This window comes from Micromys minutus (genome assembly GCF_963924665.1).
Source record: "Micromys minutus genome assembly, chromosome: 30".
In the NCBI taxonomy this organism is placed as follows: Eukaryota; Metazoa; Chordata; class Mammalia; order Rodentia; family Muridae; genus Micromys; species Micromys minutus.
This window is the reverse complement of record NC_137965.1, coordinates 12,124,179-12,150,222: the sequence shown is the minus strand read 5'-3', so window position 1 is coordinate 12,150,222 and position 26,044 is coordinate 12,124,179. Positions and strand designations below refer to the sequence as shown.

Below are 26,044 nucleotides of genomic sequence, written 5' to 3'. Positions count from 1 at the left end.
AGAAACCCTGTCTCTAAATACAAAAACAAGATGTAAAACCCTCTTTTGGGTTACACAGGCACCAGGCATACTATGGTGCCCATACATACGTATGTGTGTGTGTGTGTGTGTATGTGTGTGTACAAAATACTCACATTAAGTAAATAAATAGTTTTTAAGAATAAAAATTACATAATGGTCTAGATATCCACTAAGAATACAAAGAAAAACCTGGGAAGTCAGGCAATGTGTGGTAGAGTTAGAAGCCCCTGTAGGGAGCCCCGAACGCTGTAAAAATAGTGGGGCTGAAGATCCTGGGAAGTTGGAGTTGCAACACCTTCCAAAGAAAACTGCGGGCTGAAAGAGTGAGAAGACAAACACTTCTAGGTAGAGCTGCCCAAACCCTTGGTGTCCACAGCTTCCTAGGGAACACCCTGAATACCAGACAGAATTGGGGGAGTCCGTTTGCCCTGCCAGACCCATCGTTCTATGCCCCAGTTATTCCCTCTCGGAATGTAGATGTATGCCTTTGCTTGTCCCAATGCTATATTTTAGAAGAATGTGATGTGGCCTTTTGATATGTTACAGGGACTCAGAGCTAAGTCTGCCTTGCTTCTCAGAGACTTTGGACTTCTGAGCATTGATGGACAGAGCAGTTAGGCCTGGAACTCTTGGAGAAGGACTAAATTTATTTTTGTGAGGTGGATACATTTATTCCTTCTCCAAGAGTTCCAGTCTTCACTGTCCTGACAAGTACCAACAAGCTAACAAAATTTTCACCTTTTCTCATCTAGAATGGTTAAATACGGTACTAGTTAACTCAAACTCAAAACACACTGAGGATAGAAAGGCTAAAAGACTAGATTTAAATTCATACTTTAATCAAAGTAGTTTATGTAACAGCAAGCAAAGCATACTATATAAGTACCAGATTTTATTCACACATACGCTGTCGTCCTCTATACCTGTTAGTTTAGTTGGTCTGTAAAAAGTCAACAGTTTCAACGTTACTTCCCAAGGAAAGCTATTCTTCTTGAGCTTCTCTTCACCCACATATAGAAGTAGGTAACATCGACAGTATCAAAATGTTTGCTTGCCTAGCTCCTGAAATATACATACTGTATAGTATCGCCTACCCGTTAATGCTATAAAATCACACAATCTAGGATGCAGAAGGTTCCTCTGAAAACTGGTTCAAACCTGACAACAAATCCCTCTGCATTGTTCCTTACAGTGAAATGGTCAGCCAACCTCTGATCATACTCAGTGACAAAAAGCATCATTGTCAAAACAAACTTTTTTTCCTTTTTCTTTTTGAAAACAGGATTTCTCTGTGTAGTTCTGGCTGTCCTGGAACTCACTCTGTAAACCAGGTTGGCCTTGAACTCAAGAGATCTGCCTGCCGCATTCTAGGATTAAAGGTGTATATCAGAACCACCTGGCTTCTTCAAAGCAAACCTGATGGTCCGGCTCTGTGAGTTCTTCCTTGTAGTAAGCCCAAATCTTCACCTGCTTTGACCCTCTTCTTCTACACGTTTCTTCAAGTATTGTATTACTCCATACAACCTTCAGTATGCTAAGTTGGGCACTTCAGTCCATCAAAGCACCATCTACAATGCCAACTCTGTTGCCATGTCTGTCACACATGTCCAGCGGTCCTTCGTACTACCGTCACCCATAAACCAGGTCAGTCAGAAAACACAGGCACATGAAACAGCACTATGCAACTATCTCTTCCTACAGCTTAACTTCACTTCAAATGAAATGGAAAAGAGCCAACCATCTAACCCACGGGCGGATGTTCAGCTGGCATTTCAGAAGTACAGGCAGAAGAAAGATCGGTTCAATGTCACTCTCAACTACATGGCAAGTCTGAGGATAGTAGAGGTTTACATAATAAGAAACTGTTTCAAAAACAAAAACAAACAAAACAGAAACAATAACAATAAAAATGTTTTAGGACTCAACAACTATAAAATTATCATAATCATATATTCAAATACTAATAAAGGCCTCTACTTAGGTATACTATAGCATATCAAATCTCCTCTTTCTCCTAAAACACTTGTGATCTGCTCCTCCCCCAGAAAAAAACAAGCCAAAGTCTGCTGTTCACTCACTTATTTCCAACTTAGAAACTAGCAAGACATCCCAGTGCCACACCTAAAAACTCCCCGTCATATACTCGGCTTGTCCCTGGTCTTTTTCCCACATCTATCCAAACCTAGCACTTGCAATTTAATCTGACTGTACTGTCCAGACCTCAGCTCTATCTCTGTGATTGCTCTGTCTTTCCACCAAAGCTTTGCTCAAAGGATGTATTAGTGAGGCATTCTCTTCTGCAACTACAAACCCACTGTCCCATGTTCTGACAATGGCCATCCTATGGGGCTCTATTTACTTTATGTAGCTGTTCACTGTAGAAGAAAGAGTATTTGTTTTGCTCTTCCTCTAGTCCTAGTGACTGGCACATAGAAAGTATCCCCCCCCCACACCCCCGTCCAACCCACTCCCCCCAGGCACAATATACAGGCCAGTTACTAAAGAGGTTGAAGAAGGATGATTGGGCCCAAAAGATTCATGACTAGTTTGGACAATTTAAGGAGACCTTGTTCTGAATTGTTTTTTAAATAAATAAAGAAAGCATTCAAGTATTCATTGGGTGATTGATAATCCTAAAACACTGTTTTTGCAAAATGAAACGATCAGGGATGGAAAAAAACCATACTTAGAAATCCATACATTAAGGAATTGTGTTGAACATTCCCCTTTTTATAAATAAACAAGTTGAGAAGAGAAGAAGAGATTGCTCATCTTATTTTAAGTAGCCAGTGTAACATTTTAAATGTTAATATAATATGAAATGAAATATAAGCAAGAATCTCATGCCCCTCCTAGAACCAAAGTAAAGGGGAAAGCTCTGAAAACCAAGAGGGCACTGCTGAAAGGTATCCACAGCCACGGTTACTACCTCACAGCAGCCCAACAAACCAGGACTCTGCAGATAGACCAAATGTCCCTGGCAAGTGCTTGCAGGAGAAAGAAGTTGGGCATCATCAAGTGCCCCTGAGCACTCAGTCAGCCATGAACAGGGTTCTAAAAGACTGGACCAGAATTTTTCTTAAACTTTATTTTAAAATATATAATGGACAAACCTGAAACAGTGGCAGAATTTGTCTGTATTTTCAATTCTCCATATCTAGGTAATCCCAACAGCTACTCGTACACAACTCAAGAACGTGTTAGCTTGTCTCCAGCTGCAGTAGTCGTCAAGTATAACAGGCTCTGCAGGTGATCCTGCTTAAGCGTTAGAGAAACTGTTCAAACTTACCAAAGAACAGTCAGCACAACATAAGCCAGCAAATGACAAGTCTACCACACGGTCTCAAAGTGCACAAATGATGTACCAGCCATAAAATCAAATACAAAAGGAAAAGTAACTAATTTCAATGAATTGCAATATTTTCAAACTAAGGAAACCATGATCACATTTTGTGAAAAAAATTAAACTCGAACCTCCACTTCCAATTTAAAGATCCGTTTACTTCAGTATCATCATGACCACATTTCTAAGACTTCAACTAAAAGCCCTTAACTCTGCAGGCTGGCAGGACACTCATGGAAGAGTACTTGTCTAGCAAGTTTAAAGCCCCAGGTTTAAACTCAAGCCCCACAAAAATCAAAAGCGAAATTTAGAAAAAATATATAAGAAAGAAGCAAATATTTTCATTTTTGGATTTGTTTGTTTTTCAAGACAGGGTTCTTCTGTATAGCCCTGCTTTCCTGGAACTTGCTTTGTAATCCAAGCTGGCCTCAAACTCAGAGATATGCCTGTCTCTGCTTCTCCAGTGCTGGCATGCACCACCACCACCCTGTGTGCCAACTACAAATTTCATATGGGTAAATACAACTTTTAAAATAAAATGATATATAGATAAAAATAAGCTGAGTAGTCAGAATTATCTCAAGTTTAAAGTTCCAAAAGTGTTCAAGTATTTTTTAAAGCTAAATAAATAAATAAATTCTCTAATTTCCTCTTACTAATGAATTATATACTTAGTATAAAACTAAATATCTACCATATATATATAATGTTTATACTATACACTATATATGTATATTATAAAACTAAATATCTACCATCCATAAATGTTAAATACTTCTTGTGTCCTTAGAAGTTTCAGTTCAGTAATACAATACAATAGAGTGATTATAAAATAACTTGGAAAAGATCTAGTCTTGGGTTACCACAAATTTGGCCACAAAAGAGACTTTAAAAGCCTGATAGATCACAAATTGTCTACCACAGCCAAGTGTCTACTGTGATAACCTCCTGGGGTTGGAGGGATTACCTAGTCACAATTCATGTTCAGAATAACATATATATATGATATATATGTATATATATATATATCATATATATATATGATATATATAACAGGAGTCCCTTAGCTCATGTTATCAAATTTTATAAAACATTTCTAATACTGAGCTTATGTGTAAGCCACAAGAACATAAACAGTTTACACTATTGCCTCGGTGTACTGGCTGGTTTTGTGTCAACTTGACACAAGCTGGAGTTATCACAAAGAAAAGAGCCTCAGTTGAGGAAATGCCTCCATGAGATCTAGCTGTAAGGCATTTTCTCAACTAGGGATCAAAGGGTAGAGGGCCCAGTCCATTGTGGGTGGTGCCATTCCTGGGCTGGTAGACCTGGGTTCTATAAGAAAGCAGGCTGAGTAAGCCAGGGGAAGCAAGTCAGTAAGTGACATCCCTCCATGGCCTCTGCATCAGCTCCTGCTTCCTGACCTGTTTGAGTTCCAGTCCTGACTTCCTTTGGTGATGAACAGCAATGTGGAAGTGTAAGCTGAATAAACCCTTTGCTCCCCAATTTGCTTTTTGGTCATGATGTCTTATGCAGGAATAGAAACCCCGACTAAGATACTCGGCATTTAAAACATCTACTTCCTATCAGATATACTTCTACAAAGAGAATGTTGACAAAGGCTGATAACATTTTGCTATCTAAACACACTTCATTGCTTTTCATTTACAAGACAGTAAATATCTAAGGTCTATTTAACGTTTATTTTTAAAGCGCAAAGATGAATACTAAGTACCAAATGCTTATTCTCTCATTTTGATCCTTACACAGATCTCAGCATTTAATGCAAACTGAATTGGCATTCCTGGGAGATGGGGAAGGGGAGAAATGAGAAGATTCCATTGTTTATGGCCGCAGCCCTCCAGGTGATTAAAGTTGAGAGGTAAGACAAACATCTGAAAGGTTTAAAAAGAAAAAAGAAAAAGCACAAGAAAATTAAAAGCTCCCAGCAGGCTAAGATTATTTTTGCAAAACTGGTGGCAAAAGGAACTGTGAGTTCTGACCAGAGTGAGAACGTGAACTTGCGGCCCTTCTTGGTCTATGAACCAGAGACAACACCATTCTATTTCAATTTAGAAAGGAAAGTGACACAGCATTCATTCTACCCAGAAACTAAACTAACATCAAGGGAAGGAATACAATGACTACAGAGAATGCTATTTTTTACAAAAACAAAACAAACAACAAAAACTTTTCAAACACGCTTTTGAAATCCAATGGACAATGGGGGGGGGGTAGAAGATTTTATACACACAATGGTCTGCTGGATTCAGGACCTCCAAAAGCTCCAATCTAACTGACAAGCCCTCGGCCCCCCGCAAAGAGCATATACTTTGGACAGCAACCTGAGAAACTGCTCCCAGCAACCACCCGTAACCGCAACAGTCGGAACGTCCTCTCCCTCCCCTCGCTAGTATCAGACAGCAGCATCTCCCTCCAAAGGAAAAAACAGAGGGCGGGGGAGGTAGAAAAGAGAAAGCTCGCAAGGAATCAACCGAGGAGGACGGTGAGAGAACCGGTAGGCCGAAGGTGGTGTCCCCTCAGTGCCAGCCCAGTCACTAGAAACACAAGCCCGCACTACCCCACCCCGAAGTCACGCCCCTCGCCGGTGGGACCACAGACTCCAGCAACAGCCCGGCCACCTGTGCCGCACCCCGTCCCCCGCAACCTGCGAGGAAGGAACTGCCCCTGTCCCACCCGCAGCAGCTCCCTCTGGGCTTCTACCCTCTTCCCATCCACATCGCCGAGTGACAGGTCCCGGGAGAGGAGACTGCAAAAAAAAAAAAAAAAACGCACGGCGTTCCGGACTCCCGGTGCAACAGCGCAGCGACGCCCTCCAGCAGGCGCAGGGGTGCAGACCGAACGTTCCGGACGGTCGGGGGGGACAGCGTCCAGGCCCTGCCCTGCTCCGTGGCCCACGCCGGGCGGGGGTGGCACTTACTGCGGAGGTTGTGGATTAGCTCCGAGTGGCTGGCGCCGCCGGATTTCCAGGCCATCGCGAAGCACACCCGGAGCAGGTACAGAACCACCTTCAGCGCGGCGACGGTCCCCAACAATTTCCCCAAGAGTGAGACCACCTCCCACACGGTCACCGCCCCGCTGGTGTCCCCGCTCGAGCGGCCGCTGTTACTGCCGTCGCTGCTGCTGCCGCCGCCACTGCGCGCTCCCGGCATCCCCCGCGGCACGCATGCGCTCTGTGACGCCGCGCAACCCGGGGTGCGGCCGGGTGGGGCCCGAGGCGGGGGAGTCCAGGAGCCCAGTAACGGTTGGGGATGACAGCTTGTGCTCGGTGACCGAAGATCAACGCCGCTGAGTTCCCCTTACTGAGGCCTGCACCTGCCTCGGTCCTGTGGCGGGCGAGCTGGTACTCTGCGCGGTGAGACGCGTTCCTAGCCGCGGCCCCGGCTGATGCGCGGCGGCTGGATGGTGGGTCCGACGTGTGCCACCTCCTCGGTCTCCGCAGTCGCCGCTCCGTCAGCTGTTGCGAGCGGCGGGTCTGCTCCTATGGCTGTCTAGATTGCTAGATGGTGTGCTGACTCGTCTTTCCTCGTCCAACCCGGTGCACTAACCTTTAGGCTAGTAAAACCAAGGCTTCTGCGATGGGGCCAGAATAATTCTTTTAACAGAGCCCAAGGGCAAAGGCCCTCTCCTGTACGAAGTCCACCAGCCTCTCTCACAGCACGGTGCTGGTGACGCAGAGGCTCTGTTCAAGGTGGAAGAATACCGTGACGTGGGATTGGGGATCCGGATGCTTCCCTGGTTGAGAACAAAAGTAGCGGAGACCTATAATTGGTTACAAAATAAATTCAGTAGTCTATGGTGGAAATGTTATTCTTCCTACCCAAGTGTGAGTTTCAGTGTAAGCCTCACAAATTCCATCCTTAAACTGGGCACTAGTTTTACTGTTTTCGTCTCTACAAGATTGTAAGAAGTTGACAGGAAACACTGCCTGCCTCGTCCAGCGCTGTCTAGAACTGAGACATAGCCCTCACTCCAGTAAACTTTCAGGAAGGAAACAAAGAGGCCGGTGCTGTGCTATGGCATCAGGAGCAGTTTCCAAATTACAGTTCTTATCAAACTTCGTCAAATGCAACACTAACCTGCTTCCAAACTGAAATGTCTATCACCAGTTTTCATGGCTTCTGAAACTGTAAATGTCAGTGTTTTTCAACATTAAATGAATTTTGGGGGCTGGAGAGATGGCTCAGCGGTTAAGATCACTAACTGTTCTTCCAGAGGTCCTGAGTTCAAATCCCAGCAACCACATGGTGGCTCACAACCATCTGTAGTGATGCACTCTTCTGGTGCATCATATACGTAAAATGAGCTGCAGTGCACTCATATACGTAAAAATAAATCTTTAAAAAATGAGTTTTGGACTCATTCATTTTTTTCCTATCCAGTACCATCTACTCTTCCACTATGAGTTTAAAAGTTCAGTAGAATCGTCTTGCTCTTAGGTACTTTCATCTGACTGCGCTTTTCTCTGTGGGTCATGATGATGTACAACTGATGGGTTTAATCCAATCATTCTTCCCACCCCTCAGCCCATAAATAACACTCAAACTCAGCTCAGGTGAGGCTGTCCAGAGATGGCCTTGTTCTCCACTTTCAAATGATTGGTCACCTCATAAATTCTGTCTTGCAAATCTATCATTTCGGTGACTAGCATACTTTACAGGGAAAAGAAACAGCCAGGTTGGGTAACAGTCTTGCTGCTGGGGAAAAAAAACAAAACAAACAAAAAAAAAAAACTCAGGCTAATAACTCTGGTATCATGACTCCTTTTAAAGAAACAGCCAACACAGTATTGAACTCCTATAGTAACAAGTCTTTCCTTTTGTATTATGTAGGACTTACATCAAAGTCATGGAAATCTGATTAGAAGAACACCAGTGGGCTGGGGATATGGCAGAGGCCTTGCCTAGCTAGTGAAAGATTTTAGGTTCCATCCCCAGCACCATTAACAACAGCAAGCAACAGAAGGAAAAGTATAAGTGCCATTAATGACCTAGATAGTAGTGCTGCTGGGTTTAGCTAGAACAGAGACTGGAGTCGTCAGGAAAAGGTACACACTACACAGGTATTGATTCTTGAAGGATGGACAGGATTATGCAAAGTAGGAGTGGAGGGATGTGATAGGTGTTGCCAAGAGCAAATGCAATATAGAACTGGGATTCATGGCCTAGCAAACACATTGTTAATCACATGCATAAATGAACTGACCAGGTTTACAAAGCAAGAAAAAAAAAAAAAAAAAAAAAAAACTAAAGTCAAAGGGCCTGGAGAGAGATGGGTCTGCAGTAGAGAGCACTGACTGCTTTTCCAGAGGATAGTGGGTTCAATTCCCAGCACCTACATGGTAGCTGACAACCCTTTGTAACTCCAGTTTCAGGGGGGATCCTAGGCCTTCCTTTGCCTTCTTGAGCACCAGGCAAGAGTGTGGTGCACACATATATGTGCAGGCAAACATTCATACACATCTTTTATTTTTTTATTAAAGTTATCTTTTTCTTTCTTTTTTCAAATCTATTTATTATGTAAGTATGCTGTAGCTCTTTTCAGACACACCAGAAGAGGGCATCAGATCTCATTTCAGATGATTGTGAGCCACCATGTGGTTGCTAGGATTTGAACTCAGGACCTCTGGAAGAGCAGACAGTGCTCTTAACCACTGAGCCATCTCTCCAGCCCCCACATCTTTTATTTTTAATGAAAAACTAAAACTAGAGTTCCAAATTCTAATTCCAGGCTCACCCCACCCCGTGTGTGTGTGTGTGTGTGTGTGTGTGTGTGTGTGTGTGTGTGTACTGTGAATCAGAAGAGGAAGAAGTTATTTAGAGGAAGATATTAAATTGGTACCTTAATGAAAATACTTCCAGAATACTTTAAGGTCATTTTTCTTGTGATTGGGGATAGGACCTAGAACCCTAATATGGAACTATACATTCAGTCATAGGTGAGGAGGTTAAACATTTTTTAGGTTTATTTTATGCAAATGGATGTTTCATTGTTTTGTTTTTGAGACACAGTCTCACTATGTAGCTCTGGACGTTCTGAAACTCATTATGTAGACCAAGCTGGCCTGGAGATCTGCCTGTGTCTCCAGAGTAATGAGATTAAAGGCATGTGCCACCCTTCCCAGTCATGTTTTTGTGTGCACGTATGTATGTGCACTTTATGTGTACTAATGGATGGTTGTGAGCCACTGGTGATGTAGGTGCAGGCAACTCAACTCAGACCCTGAGGAAGAAACAATTGCTGTTAGTGGTTAAGCAGTCCCTCCAGCCCTAAGGATTTTTAAAAGAGTACTTTATGTACAATGAAGTACAACTAAGTATGTAGGGTTGACACAAAATATATCCTTCTGCATTAGGATTTCTGCAAAATTTTAAAATTTCTACTCTCAGATTTGTCTCTGTCAGGGCTAGAGAGATGACTCAGCAGTTAAGTAGTTGCTGTTCTTGTGGAGGGCTAGAGTCGGCTTCTCAGCACCCACAAAAGTATGGCTCCCACATGGCTATAACTCCAGTCCAGGACAATCAGATCTTCAGGCACCTGCCCTCACATGCACATATACACACGCAGATATATACATATGAATAATTAACTTTTAAAAAAAGATTTATTTATTTATTATATATAAGTACACTGTAGCTGTCTTTAGACACACCAGATGGCATCAGATCACATTACATGATGATTGTGAGCCACCATGCAGTTGCTGGGATTTGACCTCAGGACCTCAGGAACTCAGAGGACCTGAGTTCATTTCCCAGCACCCACATGGCAGGTCATAACTTTCTATAACTCAAGTTCCAAGGATTCCAGTCCCCTCTGTTAGCCTTACCACCAGGCATGAATACACACAGCACACATATACATACATGCAAACAAAACATTCATACACATATTTTAGAATCTTTTTTAAAATTAAAAATAATTTTTAAAAAATGAGTTACCAAATAAGAAAAGTGAAGGTAATTTTTTTCTGAGTTCTAAGTCTGTAATAATTTTTTTGGTTTTGATGGTGCATAATTGCATTAATTAATTTCTGTGTGTGATGATTTTTTTATTTGCAACATTTTTATAATAAGGTTTTTGAAAAGAACAAAAAAACCCCTAAAAATTTAAGGAAAAAAAATCTTCTGGAATTACACAATTATTGCACAAATATATTGTCAGCGTTCCTAGGTTGACTTGGCATTAGAAGTGTGCCTTATTGTTAAAGGGTTTGGATCTTTGTTCAAAGCTGCCTGTATTAGTTAATAGGCGTCATAAATTTTTTCAGCCCAGGAGCTAGCGTGTCCTCCTGCTGACGAGAATTGGCTGTCTACAGCCACCGTCTCCATCATGAGGTCTCATCCAATCAGAACTGCGCAGGAAGGGGCGGGCCTGAGGAGCGCGCAGTGTGCTTTCTGCTGAACCTTGCTTGTTTCAGCATGGAGGAAATTTATGCTAAGTTCGTGTCTCAGAAAATTAGCAAAACCCGCTGGCGGCCTGTGCCTTCCGGGAGCCTGCAGACCACAGAGACCTTCGCCACGGGCTCCTGGGACAATGAGGTACCCGGGCTTGGGCGGGCCCCGGCTGCTCTGCTCCACGCCCCCCGCGCTGGCGCGCAAAAGCGAGCTTGCCAGTCTGGCTTGGCTGCCCGCTACTTGAGAGCCCAGGTGATGTGTTTGAGCCTCGGATCTGGTTTTAAATCCTCACCAAGTCAGTAGTCATACCGTCCGAACTTGGCCATAACTGATCTTTTCAACTCTGACCTTGTCGTTTGTCTGAGATGCTTTTGAAGCAAGGTCGCCCGAAAGGCAATCTGAATCTTACTTTCCTAGAGTTGACGTTTTCATCACCTCAAGATAAAACTGTCCGCTTTGCAGGAAAATTGCGTTTCACTGTGGTCTATTGGAGATTATGGAAACTTGGATTCTGACGGAGGGTTTGAAGGAGACCATCAATTACTGTGTGATATCAGACATCATGGGGATGTCATGGATTTACAGGTAAATCTGAGTTGTCTGCCAAAGCTGACTTTGGGAATTTGAAACTATATTTAGAGGTAACGAAACACCTTATAGTTTGTCTACCCTCACCCTGATTTACAGGACACTAATCTCTGAATTTAAATTTGCCACATCATTGTGTAGGCACTTAGTCACAGAGGTGGGGCTGGGAAATCAAATTCAGGTAAACCAGTTTTAAAATGAATTGCCCAAAGCCAGGTATGGTGGAACAAGCCTCTAATTCCAGTCCTTGGGATGCAGAGGCAGAAGGAAATCTCAAGGCCAGCCTGGGCTACTTGGCTACATAGCAAGACCTTATCTTAAGCAACAGTATTTGTCTGTCTATGTGCCAAACGCTTTTGGTGAGTTTTATACAGGTATGCTAATTTGTACTGCATGTCTGTGAGTCAGGTTTATCATTGTGTGTTGGGGTGAAGATAATCTCAGGACCTCATGAATGCCAGGGAAGTACTCTCTACTTTATGAGTGTATGTATCCCCACCCCAAGTACTATTAACTACTTCACTGATCAGATAAATGTGACTGGAATCTTTTGAACATACATAGTAAATATTTTGCAGGATTGTTCTTATGAGATTCTTTAACAACTTGGTGGAAATTAGCGTTTCCAGTGTAAAGGTTTATCAAAATGTAAACCAGTAATAAATTTTCAATGCTGGGCTAGTGATAGGTGCTTGTAGTTCCAGCTACTTAGGAAACTGAAACAACAGGAGGTCAAGATGAATCTGGGCAATAGAGACTACTAGCACCACACACCCCCACCATGAGCTTGCCTCAATCAAAAAAATCTGTATAAATTCAGATATCATGTGTTTTATTTGGTAAAGAGCTGTTTGCACTTAGGAATGAATATTTCCAAACTTTTATATTGTGGCCCAAAATAAAAAATCTGGAGTAACATTTTAAGTTTACTATTTATCCTTCATGAAAATATTCCTAATTTGTATAAAAATTTTTAACTTTCAGATGTTAGCACATTGCATTTGCTTAGTGTATATATAGGTTATTTGCTTCTTTAAATTTGTACAGGGTTTGCTATTAGTCAAGTTGAATCAGTGCACTTTTTTTCCTGTTAATATTTTAAAGTAACCTATAATAATATGCAGAAATTTTCTGTTTAGTTTTTTGATCAGGAAAGAATTGTAGCTGCTTCGTCAACAGGATGTGTAACAGTTTTTCTTCACCATCCAAATAACCAGGTAAAGAACTTTGTTGTGAAAGTAAACTTGTATTCTTAACTGTTTCTAAGGAGGCTTACAGAAGATTGTGTTTAATATGTGTACAGAGGTTTTTTAAAGAATTATTTATTTATTTTATGTATATGAGTACACTGTAGCTGTCTTCAGACACACCAAAACAGGGCATCAGATCCCATTGCAGATGGTTGTGAGCCACCATGTGGTTGCTGGGAATTGAACTCAGGACCTCTGGAAGAGCAATCAGTGCTCTTAACCGCTGAGCTATCTCTCCAGCCCCACATGTACAATGTTTTATGTTATTTAAACATGAAAAGAGTCGGTCACTGGGCACACTCCTGGAGCGCCCACATTTCCAGAGCTGAGAGAAAGTTGCTCAGAACTAACTTGCACAATATGTACAACCTTACCTTAAGAGAAAAAAGTCATGATAGAAGAATATACTGTCTGCTGTTTAGGGGTTGCTGAGACTCTCAGATGTGGTAAGCATACATTCTTGCACTGAGCTTTACCCTTAGTCCCATGTTACTACAATCATGCTTACATTTGCTTCTGTGGAAATTTGACACTCTTTAAATGAACTGAGTTAATTAGCTCTGATGATAAGATCTACTGGTGGTAATTTTCCTATCTTTGTTTGTTTGTTTGTTTTGTTTTGTTTTGTGAGTTCCTCTAATAGTCTTTTGGTGGGATGAAGGGAGAAAGTATGCATAAAGAACTTTCTGTTGGGGCTGGGGAGGTGAATCAGCAATTGAGTGTGTACTGCTCTTAGAGAGATCCATGGTTCGATTCCAAACACTCAAAACAGCCTATAGCTCCACTTTGTGAGGCTTTAAATCCCACTGGCTTGGGCAGGCACCTGCACTTGTATGGTGCACATACACTCAGGCACATACACATGCATGCATATAACTTTTTTTTTTGTTATTTTTGTTCTTTAAGATAGCATCTCACTATGTAGATCTGACTGGTCTAGAAATTGTTATGTAGACCTGCCTGGCCTTAAACTCAGACATCTACCTGCATTTGCTTCCCAAGTGTATGCCACCATACCCAGCTTTAATTAGTTTCTTAATGGAATCATGTAGAAAAAGACGAGAGGTTAGCCCCTCACACATGAGTTTAGTTGTATAAAACTTTAAAGAATGTGTCAACATTCAGCTATGTTGTAACAAAAAACATTAGTTTGACGTAAATGTGCTGAGTCTATTCAGAATGTACAGAAATAAGGGAAGTAGTGTCTAGACATCAGTATGCTTAAATACAAAGGAAAAGGGAGACTTGTTCTCTCTTCTAGGACATCAAATACAACTGAAAAATACTATTATTAGGCAGGCACGGGAGCTCACCTAGAATCCCAAACACTTGGATGTCTGTCTCAAAAATACAAAAATTCCTGGAGAGAGGGCTTTTGTTAGAACCTTGCTCTGATTAACAGTCTGCTTGTTCCTGATGCCTAGACTCTGTCCGTCGGTCAGCAGTGGCCTGCAGCTCACCACCATACAGGGCCCGGCAGTCCTTCCTATGGCAGTGCACCATGTACAGGAATTGTATGCGACAACCCAGAAATCGTCACAGTGGGAGAGGATGGCCGAATAAATCTCTTCAGAGTTGACCACAAGGAGGCTGTAAGAACTATAGGTGAGGAATCCTATTTCTTCTATCCATTACATAGTAATTGAACTAAGTAAACACGGTCTTAAAAAGTTTGAAGGGTGTGAAAGTTACACTTGGCAGGATCCTTGTATAAGAGTGTGTGGATAGTCCAGTGTAAATGATTTATAACAGAGCAGAAAGATGTATTCGGTGGTAGTGTTTGTTTTAACTAAAAGGAATAGTGAGGAGATGCTAACCCTAGACAGCAAGTGACGTGTACTGTGAGCTGACATTAGATATTTGTTACTGGAGAGATGAAAGGTGAAGCCTGAAAGGGAAATTGGGATCGATTGCAAAGGTATTGAATACATAGCAACAGAAGCTAGGGATCCGTGAAGGTAAACAGACTGCTCTTGAAAGTGTTTGAGCAGGGAATGACAGATGCCAGTGGAGTTTAGACCAGCGTTCTAGTGAGATGGCTCTTAACTGTGCTTCACTAAGACTTGTCTGAGTAGATTCTAGGTCCCCCACCCTAGACCTGTTGGAGCAGAATCTCCAGGGTCTGCACCAAGGAATCATCGTTCCTGTTCTTTGTTCGAATTGCTTTATTTCTGAGTTACAACATTCACTTAATTGCTAAGGGCTGCTGCCTGCTGGCAGGAGGGAAAGAAAGGAAGGAAGGATTCAGTATAGCAATCTTAAAAGGAGAAAAAAAAAAAAGAGAGAAAGAAACAGCCAGTCAGCCCCACACAGAAAACAGATGGCCTGGGAGTAAAGCCTTCTACCGGAGACTGACTGGCCGAGGGTATCGAGACCTGTATCTTACTACATTTCTCCATTAGAAACTATGCTGAGCCGTTAGAAACTGTATTAATAATATTTCAGCCAATACAGGGAATGTGGTTTCCTTTTTTTGTTGTTGTTGTTGTTGTTTTTGTTTTACAAGACAGAGTTTTTCTATGTGTCCCTGGCTGTCCTGGAACTCATTCTGTAGACCAGGCTGGCCTTAAGCTCACAGAGACCTGCCTACCTCTGCCTTCTGAGCACTGGGACTGAAGGCATGTGCTGCCACCACCTGGCTGGAAATGTTTAGATTGATGTCAAGGCGATACATGATTGGACAGTAGAGAGTGGGCGGGACAAAGTTTTGGTAAAGCAGAAGAGGAGATTCACAATGGAGGCAGCAGGGGAGGATGGTTCAGATCAAGGTGAATCAGACCGGTTTTATCTTGTTTAGGTGGGTGGTTTACATCTTTATTAATTGGCAGTGAATTTATTGTTTAGAGTATTGTGGATTGAGAATTTAACATTTGAGTCTTTTTATTGTTAAAAGTTATTGATTGTTGAGTCATGATTTTACTGGGCTGTGGAGGGCAGTGTGTGAAAGCGATGGCTGATAGCAGTTCTAGCTCTGTTGCCATCTCAAGGGCCTGTGGAATGAGATGTGTCGGTGCCTGGCTTGGTAATCCCCCCTTTAGGGGATTGCTGGGGATTTGTGGCTCCCTCAGAGTATCACTCCACGGGACTGATAGCATCAGAACAGAACCTTATTTAGTAATCACTGCAACAGAAATGTCTTCACAGGAGCCTGCTCACACATTTTTAAACCTTGCAGATAATGCAGACAGCAGTACACTCCATGCTGTAACCTTCCTTCGGACTCCTGAGATTGTTACGGTAAATTCAATTGGACAGTTAAAAATATGGGATTTCAGACAACAAGGAAGCGAGCCCTGTCAGATCTTATCACTGTAAGTTTTGTCTTCTCAGCAGTATGATAAAAATTTGTTTAATTAGTTATTTTATTTCATTTGTATGGGTGTTTTGCTTGCTTGTATTATCTATGCACCACAAGAATGTAGTGCCCTGCAGAGGCCAGAGGAGGACACTGGTGTCCTAGGACGGGAGTTACAGTTTGAAATTACCATGTTTGTGTGGATTGAACTAGAAGAGCACCTAGTGCTCATGTGTTTTAATGAATTTCAGAAACACTGATCCATATTTAACTGTTTAACATTTAAACTGATAAAGCGAAGATAACACAATGGAGTTGATTCTGCCATCTTATATTTAGCAAGAACTTGTTGTATTGGTTTAGAGCCTTTATGTCTTTGAAGGATATATTGTTTAACAGAGATTTTTGTTTATGTTTATCAAATGATTATATGGTAGTGGGCTTAAGCATACACTGTATTTGTGCTTGCAGATAAAATACAATTTAGGGTCATTTTTCTGGAGCTTTCTAGATGTGCAATCTTTGCTGCTTTCTTAAAAAACTAGAATGTAATATCAGACTGGAAAAGACTATATGAACTAATTAAGAATATATGCATAAAGACTGCTGTAATTAATACATATATTTATTTTTAGTTAAACTATGTATTGGTGTGTCTTGGCTATGTGCATGTGATTGCAGGTACCCACAGGACAGGTTTATAGGATGCTCCTAGAGCTGGCCTTACAGATGATTGTCAGTCACTGGTGTGGGTGCATGAACTCGGGTCCTCTGAAATAGTGCCTGCCCATAACTGCTGAGCCAGCTGTCCTGCTTTACACATACTTTTTAATAGAAATCTTTCTTACACATCTTATCATTATGTTATTCTGCCTCCTGTGTTTCCAAACTGAACAATGAGTAATTGTAGCCTTTAATTCTAAATTTTTACTATATATAAATATATTTTAGTTGAAAAAAATTTTTTTACTAAGATTTAGTATCTCCAGCCACTTAACTTTTTATCATTTAATTAGTAGAATGAATTGCTTCTTATTAGGCAAATATAAATTGTTCTCTACCATATCTTTGATATTGTCCTGTCTTCCTTAAAAGGACTGGTGACCGTGTGCCACTCCACTGTGTTGACAGACATCCAGACCAGCAGCATGTTGTAGCTACGGGTGGCCAGGATGGAATGTTGAGTATTTGGGATGTCAGACAAGGTACCATGCCTGTGTCATTACTGAAGGCTCATGAGGCTGAAAGTAAGTATTGTGGGGACACAGAACGTTTGTGTTGGATGAGTTACTCATGCATGTAATGATTCATAGGGATCATGTCACATCCATGCTTTTAATATGTGGACAGCATAAAGTAGATAATCTCTTCCTATGTTTAAGCACTTTAATGTTTGGTTCATATCTATAACTGCAGTATTACTACATGTTCATCTTACTGTGCTGATTGCCTTAGGGTTTTTTTTTTCCCCAGAAATAGAACATACTACATGTTGTCAGGTTACTAACTTCTGTATAAAATTATCACTTCATATTTGCTAATTCGTTTATGAATTAATTAATCTTGTGGAGTTTTAAGATAGGATCTCACTTTGTAACCCAGGTAAGCCTGGATTTTACTATGTAGCCCAAACTAGACAGGACGTTATCACAGTCCTCCTGCCTTAGCTTCCTAAGTGCTGAGATTACAGACATGAGCCACTACTACTCTTTGATAAAATATACTTCCATTCCCCATGACTGGGGAATGAGCCATAGGGTATATACTGTCCCTGGGTTATATCGAAAGCTCCAACAGATCTTTTTGTTTGATATTCCCTGTTTTTTAGAAAGAGACTATCATTTCATTATTCAAAAAAAAAAAAAAAAAGACAAACAAAAGCAAGAGGCTGGAGAGATGGCTCAGTGGTTTAAGAACACGAACTGCTCTTCCAGAGATCCCATGTTCTATTCCTAACATCTACATGGTGGCTCACAACTGTTGATGATGACTGTAGTTCTAGGGGATCTGACACCTTCCAGCCTTCACTCAAATAGAAATACAAGAAAGCAAACATCAAACCAGAACTGCCACATGACTTGGTTTATGAAATGTTCATCCAGGAATGTGTGATCCCAGCAGCTAAGCAGCGGTAGGAGGATTGGGAGTTCAAGGCCAACCTGTGTCCCAGCTGCTGCCATCACACTAATAGATAAAAACTGAGAAGCTATTTCTGTGCAAATGAGCTGGGAACCTAGACTTTAAGTCTGTTGAAAATGAAAGGCTTCAAAAGTAAAGAGATAACAGAATATAAGTAACCGTTTGGTGACAATAACATGCAGATAGATAAGAGCCACTACTTGTGGGTGGGCCATTAAAATTGGTTCCTTCCTGTCTTTTAGTGTGGGAGGTTCATTTCCACCCATCCAACCCAGATCATCTGTTTACTTGTTCTGAAGATGGATCCCTCTGGCATTGGGATGCCTCAACAAATGCACCTGAAAAGTCTTCTCTCTTTCACCAAGGTAAAGGTTCTTGTGTGCTTTTTTTGGGATATTTTAAACATCGAGTCAGAATCTTGTAGACTAGGCTCAACCTCAAACTCAGAGATCTACCTGTCTCTGCCTAGAGATGTTTTGCCTGCATGTATGTGGGTGCCACATCTGTGCAGAGACCACAGACCCCATCTCTAGATGGAATATTCTCTGGGGTTAAGAGCACTGACTGTAGTGGAATAAGACAGGAAATGAACTGTTCAGAATACACAAAATTGCTGTGTAGAACAGTAAGCAGACCAGGTGGATAAAGAAAAAGGGCAAGATAGGCCTAGGGAGAGTGTAGCCTCAGCAGTTGAGAGCTGCAGGCAGGATGATCAATGCAAGGCCATTCTAAGCTCCAGAGTTTAAAGCCAGCCTGGGTTACATGAGACCTTGTCTCCAAAAAAACAAAACGAGAGGGGGAGGAGGAGCTGGAGAGATGGTTCAATAATTAAGAAGAGCACTAGCTGCTCCTCCAAAGGACCCTGTTTCAATTTACACTATCAACATGATAGCTCTCAGCCACTCCAGTTCAGGCAAAAAAACCATGCATATACAGTAAAAGTAAAGGGAATGCAAAGACAGACTCATTTTATTTTTAATTATGTTTTTTGCATGTTTATATTTGAATGTGTTTATGAGTGTAGTTGGCAGCAGAGGCCAGAAGAGAGGGCATCAGATTGCCTGAAGCTGGAATTCCGGTCGTTGTGAACCATCTTTCTTGGATTCTAGGAACTGAACCCAGGTCCTCTGTAAGAACAGCATGTGTTCTTAACAGATAAGCCATCTCTTGGGCCCTATAAGTTCATTCATGTGAACTAGAAACTTATATTTCTTGTGTGTATGTGTGTGTGCATGCATGTGTATGTGTGTGTGTGTGTGTGTGAGAGAGAGAGAGAGAGAGAGAGAGAGAGAGAGACAGACAGAGAGACAGAGAGACAGAGAGAGAGAGAGAGAGAGAGAGAGAGTTTTCTTTATATAGTCATGGCTGTCCTGGATCTCACAAGGTAGCCCAGGCTGACATTAAACTCAAAGATCTTCTACCTCCCCAGTGAGGAACTTGAATTTCTGTCTACATTTTGGGTTCTTCTCTCCTTACTATTGTTTGTTTATGGTACCTCTCTTTCCATTAAACTTTCCACTAAAACAGTAAACAAAGATGAAGAACTACATTTCTGCTTTTCCTTAAGGCTACACATTTGGTATCCATATTCTCCCTTCAAATGCTGAGTACTCACTAACACTGAGCAAGAAAGATGGCAGTAAGGTGGCAAAGGCACTGCCCCAAGCCTGACAGCTGAGTGTGATTGGTAGGACCCGTGTGGTGAGAGAACTAATGCCTACTGAAGCTGTCTGACTTCCACATGTGCCATGGCTGTGTGCACTGTGCGTGCACACACAAGAAATAAATGTAATAAGAAATTTAAGATGACCTGATCAAAACTGGGTATGATAGTGTATGTCTTTAATCCTAGCACTTGGCATTTAAAGAACAAAACAAAAAGAGATGACGTGATAATAGGATGCTTTTCATTTTCTGTGCTTATTCACCCTCCCCTCCACCAGCCTGCTTTAACAGTAAAATAAGTTGATTTTTAAATAATAGTAGAAGCTTTATATTTAGTGATGCAGAGTTAGCCTTGTGGTTTGAATGAGCCCATAGACTCTTATTTGAATGATTGGTCCCCAGTTGGTAGAACTGTTTAGAAGGATTAGGAGGTGTGGCCTTGTTCAAGTGGGTGGGGTCAGAGGTTTCAAAAGCAGATCTGTGGATCAGGATGTAAACTCTGAGCTGCTGCTCCAGGGCCTATCTGCTGCCATACTCCCTACTGTGAGAGTCATGGACTCTAACCGTGAGGAACCCTGAGCCCCAGTAAACATTTTCCATTATAGGTTGCCTTGGACATGGTGTCTTCTAGGACAGTCTTAACATTTCTTTCCCCTTCTCTTCTCACAGGAGGAAGAAGTAGTACTTTCCTGTCGCATAGCATAAGTAACCAGGCCAGTGCTCACCAGTCTCTAATAAGTTCCTGGCTCAGCACAGATCCTGCTAAAGACCGAATAGAAATCACAAGCTTGCTTCCTGGCAGGACTCTGTCTGTAAACAGTTTGGATGTTTTGGGTCCCTGTCTTGTTTGTGGAACTGATGCAGAAGCCATTTATGTTACCAGACAACTATTTTCATGAAAGTGAAAAAACCTACAATTATCAATTCCAACATCTGCACAAAATTTTATCATTAGAAAGTGGTATTTGTAAGAAAACAATAAACTGTTAACGGCAGCGCCCAATATAGCTTGTTGCTTGCTTCCTTCCCCAGCACTATTAGAATCTGATCAGTGACTGACAGTAAAAGATCTTGAGAGCGTTGGAGAGTCCCAGTGCCGTTTAACACATGCTTTCATTTAACTTGACAGTTTCTCAAAATAAACAGTGGTGTAGAATCCATGTAAACTTTGTGAATTAAAACTAACTCTACAGCCAGGGGCTAGAGTAAGTTTAGTTGTTAAGGGCATTTGCTACTCAGCTGAGTCTTGGTAGACCTTTATTTAATCCAGCACTTGGAAGGCAGAGGCAGGCAGGTGGATCTGAGTTCTGGGCCAGCCTGTGGTCTATAGAGCAAAGTCTAGAGCACAGCAAGAGCCACACAGAGAAACCCTTTCTGGAAAAACAAAAGCAACACGAAAGAAAAGCAGTCAGGCAACCCAGGTTCAATTCCCAGCATCCACTTGGTAACTCAGCCATCTATACCTTCAGTCCCAGGGGAACTGACATCCTCTTGACCTTCAGAGGCACCAGGCATACTCATTCAAAGAAAATACTCAATTTTTTTTTTTTAATATTAAAAACACAAACTATATAGCCAACAGAAACAGGTATACACGGTAGGTTGCTGTGCACACGGGGCAGTAGAGTTATAACTTCTCTGAAGCTTTCTAACATCTAAAAAGAATGAGCAAATACAGAAAGTGTTCCAAAAGTAATTATTCGTGTTATTGAAAGCTGAAAATATTGACAAAATAACTGTTTCATTGCAAAGTTGGTAATGCTGGTTGCTGTCCCAGCTTTAACTCCACTCTGGAGGTCTGGGTTTAGGTTCCAGCCTGGCCTCTGCCCCTCACCCTGCTTCTTTCCCTAGAGTTTTTCACTCCACCCTGGCTTGAAGTAGTGACTAAGTCTTCTCAAGAAGTGGTTCCAGCTCCATGTGGTTAAATGTTTTTAATGGTTCGAATTAGCAGATATGGTCCATTGAATTACATGTCTCTTAAAATTGAACCTACCTACCAAAGCACAAGGTAGGAACCTTGATTTGTAGGAAGATTTCAACAGCACAAAGGGTTGAAGCCACGTTAGGGATGTTACCGTATCAACAGACCTAAAGCAATGGCAGCAATCACACTAAAGTATTTCTCTGTTGTCTAAATTTGATCATCTGAGGTTTTCATAGTTGAACTTTTGGATACAGTACCTCAGAAAGAAAAAAAAAAAAAAGCAGAATTGAGCTTTGTGGAGCAGGCTTATTATCTCAGCTACCTTGAAGACCGAGGCAGAAGGATCTCAAGTTCAAAGCCAGCCCAGATGACTTAATGAAAACTATAAAATGTTCTGAGGATACAGCTCAGTGGTAGGGTACTTGCATAACATGGTTCAATTCCTGGTTACACGGGGATGTGAACATTTTTACTATTTTAGTCTAACACAAAAGAGTATCTGAAAAAAAGTAATAATTGCATATATTACCTACCAGCAAAACTGGGGACTTTTTTTCATATTTACAGGAGATATAGACAGGCCAGTGTTGGCTGGCACCATTTAGAATCTCAGCACTAGGAAAGGTGGAGAGAGGCAGGAGATTGGGAGTTTGGGCCTAGAGATCCCCTACCTGGACCTAATCCCCCGCAAAAGAGAAAAACGCATTGAAAGACCAAAGTCAAGGATGCATCCCGAATGGCAGATTCAATTTCAAGAGAAACAGAACTTGTGACAGCGGCCCCGTTACTTCAGTTATGCCTACAATGACCTCTCCTGCAGATCTGTTGCCCGAACTCTGCAAATCCATAGGTCCAGTTTCAAGAACACTTATTCCAAAAACACAATTCGCTCCCAGCTCGCGAAGACTCGGGTTTTATTCAAGCCCTACACATCTTGCCTCGTGACGTCCGCGGTCTCGGAGCGCCGTTCACCGCCCTTTCCTGGTGCGACCCACGCTCGCCGCGTCGCGCCCGGGGCCGTGCGTGTCTCGGTGCGGAGCGAGAACGTGGTGGTACTGACTCCACTGTCTAGGAGACACCCCGGCACAGGGCAGCGAGCGAGCCTCGGTCCGGAGGCCACAAGCGGAGCGCTCGCTCCGGGGCCCAGCGGGGCGGCCCGAAGCCCCCAGTCCTCGGCCCCCGCGCAAGCGACGCCGGGAAATGCCCACATCCGGGAAACCCGCGGCGGACGGCAGCGGCAGCGGCGACACGGAGTGGAAGGCAAAATGGCGGCGGCAGCGATGGCCTGGTGCTGAGGGGAGAGCCAGGTCCTCGCGACCCCGCGTCGGGCCGCGCTGGCCGGCCGCAGCCCCCCGGCGTGTGTCCCCACCCTGCCCCATCCGAACCCCGAGCGACGCTAGGGGCCCCGGGCCGTCGCGGCGCCGGCCCTCGGGCCCGCGGCCGCTGTCCAGGAGCCTCAGTGTCCCCTGCAGGTAGGTCCGGAGCCGGCGCCGCGGGTGGGGCTCACGCTCCTAGGGAGCCCTTGTCGGCGGGGCGGTGGCCGGCAGGGCCCACGCCCATCCCCGCTGGCGGGGGTCCAGGGGCCGCAGTGGACCGGCGGGCTCAGCCGGCCGGGTCCGGGCCTGACTGGGCTGATTGCGCTGACCTGAGCTGAGCCCTGCCCTGGGGAAGTGAAGGTTGGCCGCACCCGGCGCCACGGGGAGAGCCCGGGGGCATTGAGGCCTCCGTAAGGGAGCTAGGCTGGGAAGAGCGGGTGGCGGCTCGGCACGACAGTCACCCCTCCCAGGTTTAGAAGGGGAGAGAAGCGAAAGGAGTTTTTTTTTTTTTCCACGCAAGATTGCACCAAACCGGTCCCACTTCTTTTGCCTCGCTGCGGGCCTGGAGTCGGGGTCTACCTTTGAAGCAGCCCTGGGAACCTCTCCAGCCCGCTGCAATCTGTTAGCTCAGCGGCAGGGGGTGGGAGAGACGGTGTCACTCGTTGGGGGGGGGGTTGGGGGGTGCTTTTTTAAGTACTGGAAGATTGTTTATTGTACCTTGTATAAAGAACTCGGAGCGAAGAAAAGAATAGCTCTCGGGTGACTTACGCCAGTTCTCCACTAATGCAGAATTCTAAGGGAACGAGGTTAAAATATTTGTCTCCATTTGTAAATATGACTTATAAAATACGCGTATTGATTGAAGGTTATTACAATTTTCTTAAGACAGAGTCTCACTGTGTATTCCTTAGCCTGGGACTCAATATGTAGACCACGCTGACCTGGAACTCAAAAAGATCCGCCCGCCTCTAAGATTGGGGTGTGCAACACCATGCCCCCGCAAATGTTGAGGTTTCTGGTCTTTTGAAATCAGTTTTCCTCCTGCTTTAACTAACGTTTTCTCTTACCTTGTGAGTAGTCGGGTAGGTGGTATGGCTAGGTGATTCTCTAAGGCAGGTAGGCAGTAGGCAGTCGTCTGCTTTTCTCTTGTAGGCTGTTATTGCAAGAAACTAGATCGTGGCACAGGCTGGGAAAGGTGCTCTGTTTCTGTGCCTCATTATTGACTGAATATGACTTGAGACTCTTCAAAGTAATAATTTTTTTCTCCTAAGCTGTATGTATGATATTTGGCTTTATTTCATCATTTAAGTTTCTGTTTTTCAAGCCAGTCTTTGTTGTCCTATATACATACAATCTTGAGTGGTTCCTGCTGTGATTATTTAATTTCATTTAGATATGGTAATTATATGAGTTTTGTATACCACAACAGTTTATTTAGTGATACGCACTATCAAGTAGAAATGGCCCATTATTCAGTATGAATATTAAGATGTAAGTGATGGCTTCCATTTGTTCGGTAGGACCTTATAGATGGTTGGTAAGGAGGCCTCTACCCCACCTTCTTTGAGACAGGATCTCACTAAGTAGCCCAGGCTTTTGCCACTACACTCAGCAGTTTTCACCTTGTTATTCGTTTTTTAGACAGGATCTTTGTTGCCCAGGCTGGCCTAGAACTCCCTTTGCACCATTAATTTATTCTCCTGAGATTACAGTCACATACCACCAGGCTCAGTTTTAGGTGGTGCTGAGGATCTAATCCTTGGCTGAGTGCGTGCCCAGCAGTTCTCTGCAAACCAGCCTACGCCCCCATCCCCGCTTTCACTTCAGCTCCTTCCTTCCTCTTTATGTATTTTCTGTGTGTGGGGAGGTCTTGTCTGCATGTATGTTGTACCTCATGTGTGTGCCTAGTGCCCCTGAGGCCAGAAGAGGGAGTTGGGTCCTCTAGTAACTGGAGTTGCAGAGGATTATGATCTGCTGATATGGGTGCTGGGATTGGAACCACATCCTCTGGAAGATATCTAGTACTCTTAACCACCAAGAGCCATCTCTTAACCCTTGGTCAGTTAATTCTTGTGAAGTAATTAGAGAATGCCTGTGGACAGATGTCAGCACTGCTCTCTTAGCACTTAGGACTGCTGCTAAGGAGCAATACATTCTATCTGTAGTCACCAAGTATGTAAGCATTGTCTTTATAAACTATTGTAATAGCCCTACCGGTCCTATAACTCGCTGTACTTGAACTCACAGGCATCCTCCTGCCTCAGCCTCTGGAGTTCTGTGATTAAAGGTATATGCCACCATACCTGACTTCAGTGTAAAGCTTTGAAATCTTACTGCGTATTTGTACCAGTTTGGGATTTTGTTGGTTGTTGTTGTTGTTTAATGTATTTTTAAGAAGGTTCATTCTTTTTTAAATGGAAGCTTTATTTCTTCAATCTAAAGACCTTAACTGTCCTGTCAAACTTGAGTGTAATCTAGAAAGCTTAAAACATTGGCACGATGAAAATACCCTGGGCTAGGTTAGAGTGTGTGGAATATTCTAGCATTACCTCCAGCTGGCTACAAGATACCTTATGCATGACATTTTACCTCTAGATCTATTTCTTTGTCCACTAAAGAAACACTCAAGACACCAAATCCTCTGAATCTGTGAGCTAGGAAAATTAAGAATATAGCAAAAGCAACTTTCTATTTGAGTCATGTAAAACGTGTCTTGTGTTCAGGTAATAAGTAGATCCTGAAGAGATTTTCTGTTAGGAGGAGCATTGAGTACGATTTTTACAGGAATTACAGCAGAGGCTCTCTAGGGAACTCAAAAGAATAAGGACATTAAAGTAGAAAAGCATGAAGCATGTCAGCTGACAGCCAGTCATCTGGCTCGGTTAGAATCAAAGTACTAGTATGGCGATAGGAGAATGAACTGTCCTCTGATAGGGCAGAGGAAGGCTGGGGACAGGAGTATGGACTGTCCTCTGTCAGGGCAGAGGAAGGCTGCCAATTTTCAGGACTCCTCCCTGTTGGCGGGAGCTGGTCCGGTGCTTGTTGAAAATTCACAATTAACTTATTTAATGTTCATAACAACCCT

The 26,044-nt window shown here is 43.0% G+C and overlaps 3 protein-coding genes across 6 annotated transcripts in view; 2 read left to right on the top strand and 1 right to left on the bottom strand.

Moving 5' to 3' along the window:
• PCMT1 (protein-L-isoaspartate (D-aspartate) O-methyltransferase) overlaps positions 1-6,839 on the bottom strand; it is a gene marked incomplete at its 3' end in the record, with an annotated part of 32,177 nt that extends 25,338 nt beyond the window's left edge. The window contains exon 1 of one of the 4 annotated variants that reach the window (XM_080941853.1): positions 6,705-6,839. Coding sequence is in view for 3 of the 4 variants with exons in the window: in XM_080941854.1 (XP_080797980.1) it covers positions 6,306-6,537 (232 nt within the window). The other 3 variants (XM_080941854.1, XM_080941855.1, XM_080941856.1) reach the window with 3 other exon arrangements.
• A 3,957-nt stretch (positions 6,840-10,796) lies between these two features.
• Positions 10,797-20,650, top strand: NUP43 (nucleoporin 43). Its single transcript, XM_080941847.1, has 8 exons — positions 10,797-10,926; positions 11,245-11,367; positions 12,510-12,587; positions 14,045-14,225; positions 15,796-15,931; positions 17,011-17,162; positions 18,297-18,419; positions 20,389-20,650. Exons 1-8 carry the CDS (start codon positions 10,807-10,809, stop codon positions 20,616-20,618), a joined length of 1,143 nt encoding a protein of 380 aa, XP_080797973.1. The 5' UTR covers positions 10,797-10,806; the 3' UTR covers positions 20,619-20,650.
• A 2,248-nt stretch (positions 20,651-22,898) lies between these two features.
• LATS1 (large tumor suppressor kinase 1) overlaps positions 22,899-26,044 on the top strand; it is a 34,538-nt gene continuing 31,392 nt past the window's right edge. The window contains exon 1 of the mRNA XM_080941870.1: positions 22,899-23,115. The gene's annotated coding sequence lies outside the window, so the exon portion shown is untranslated. The remainder of the gene's footprint in view (positions 23,116-26,044) is intronic.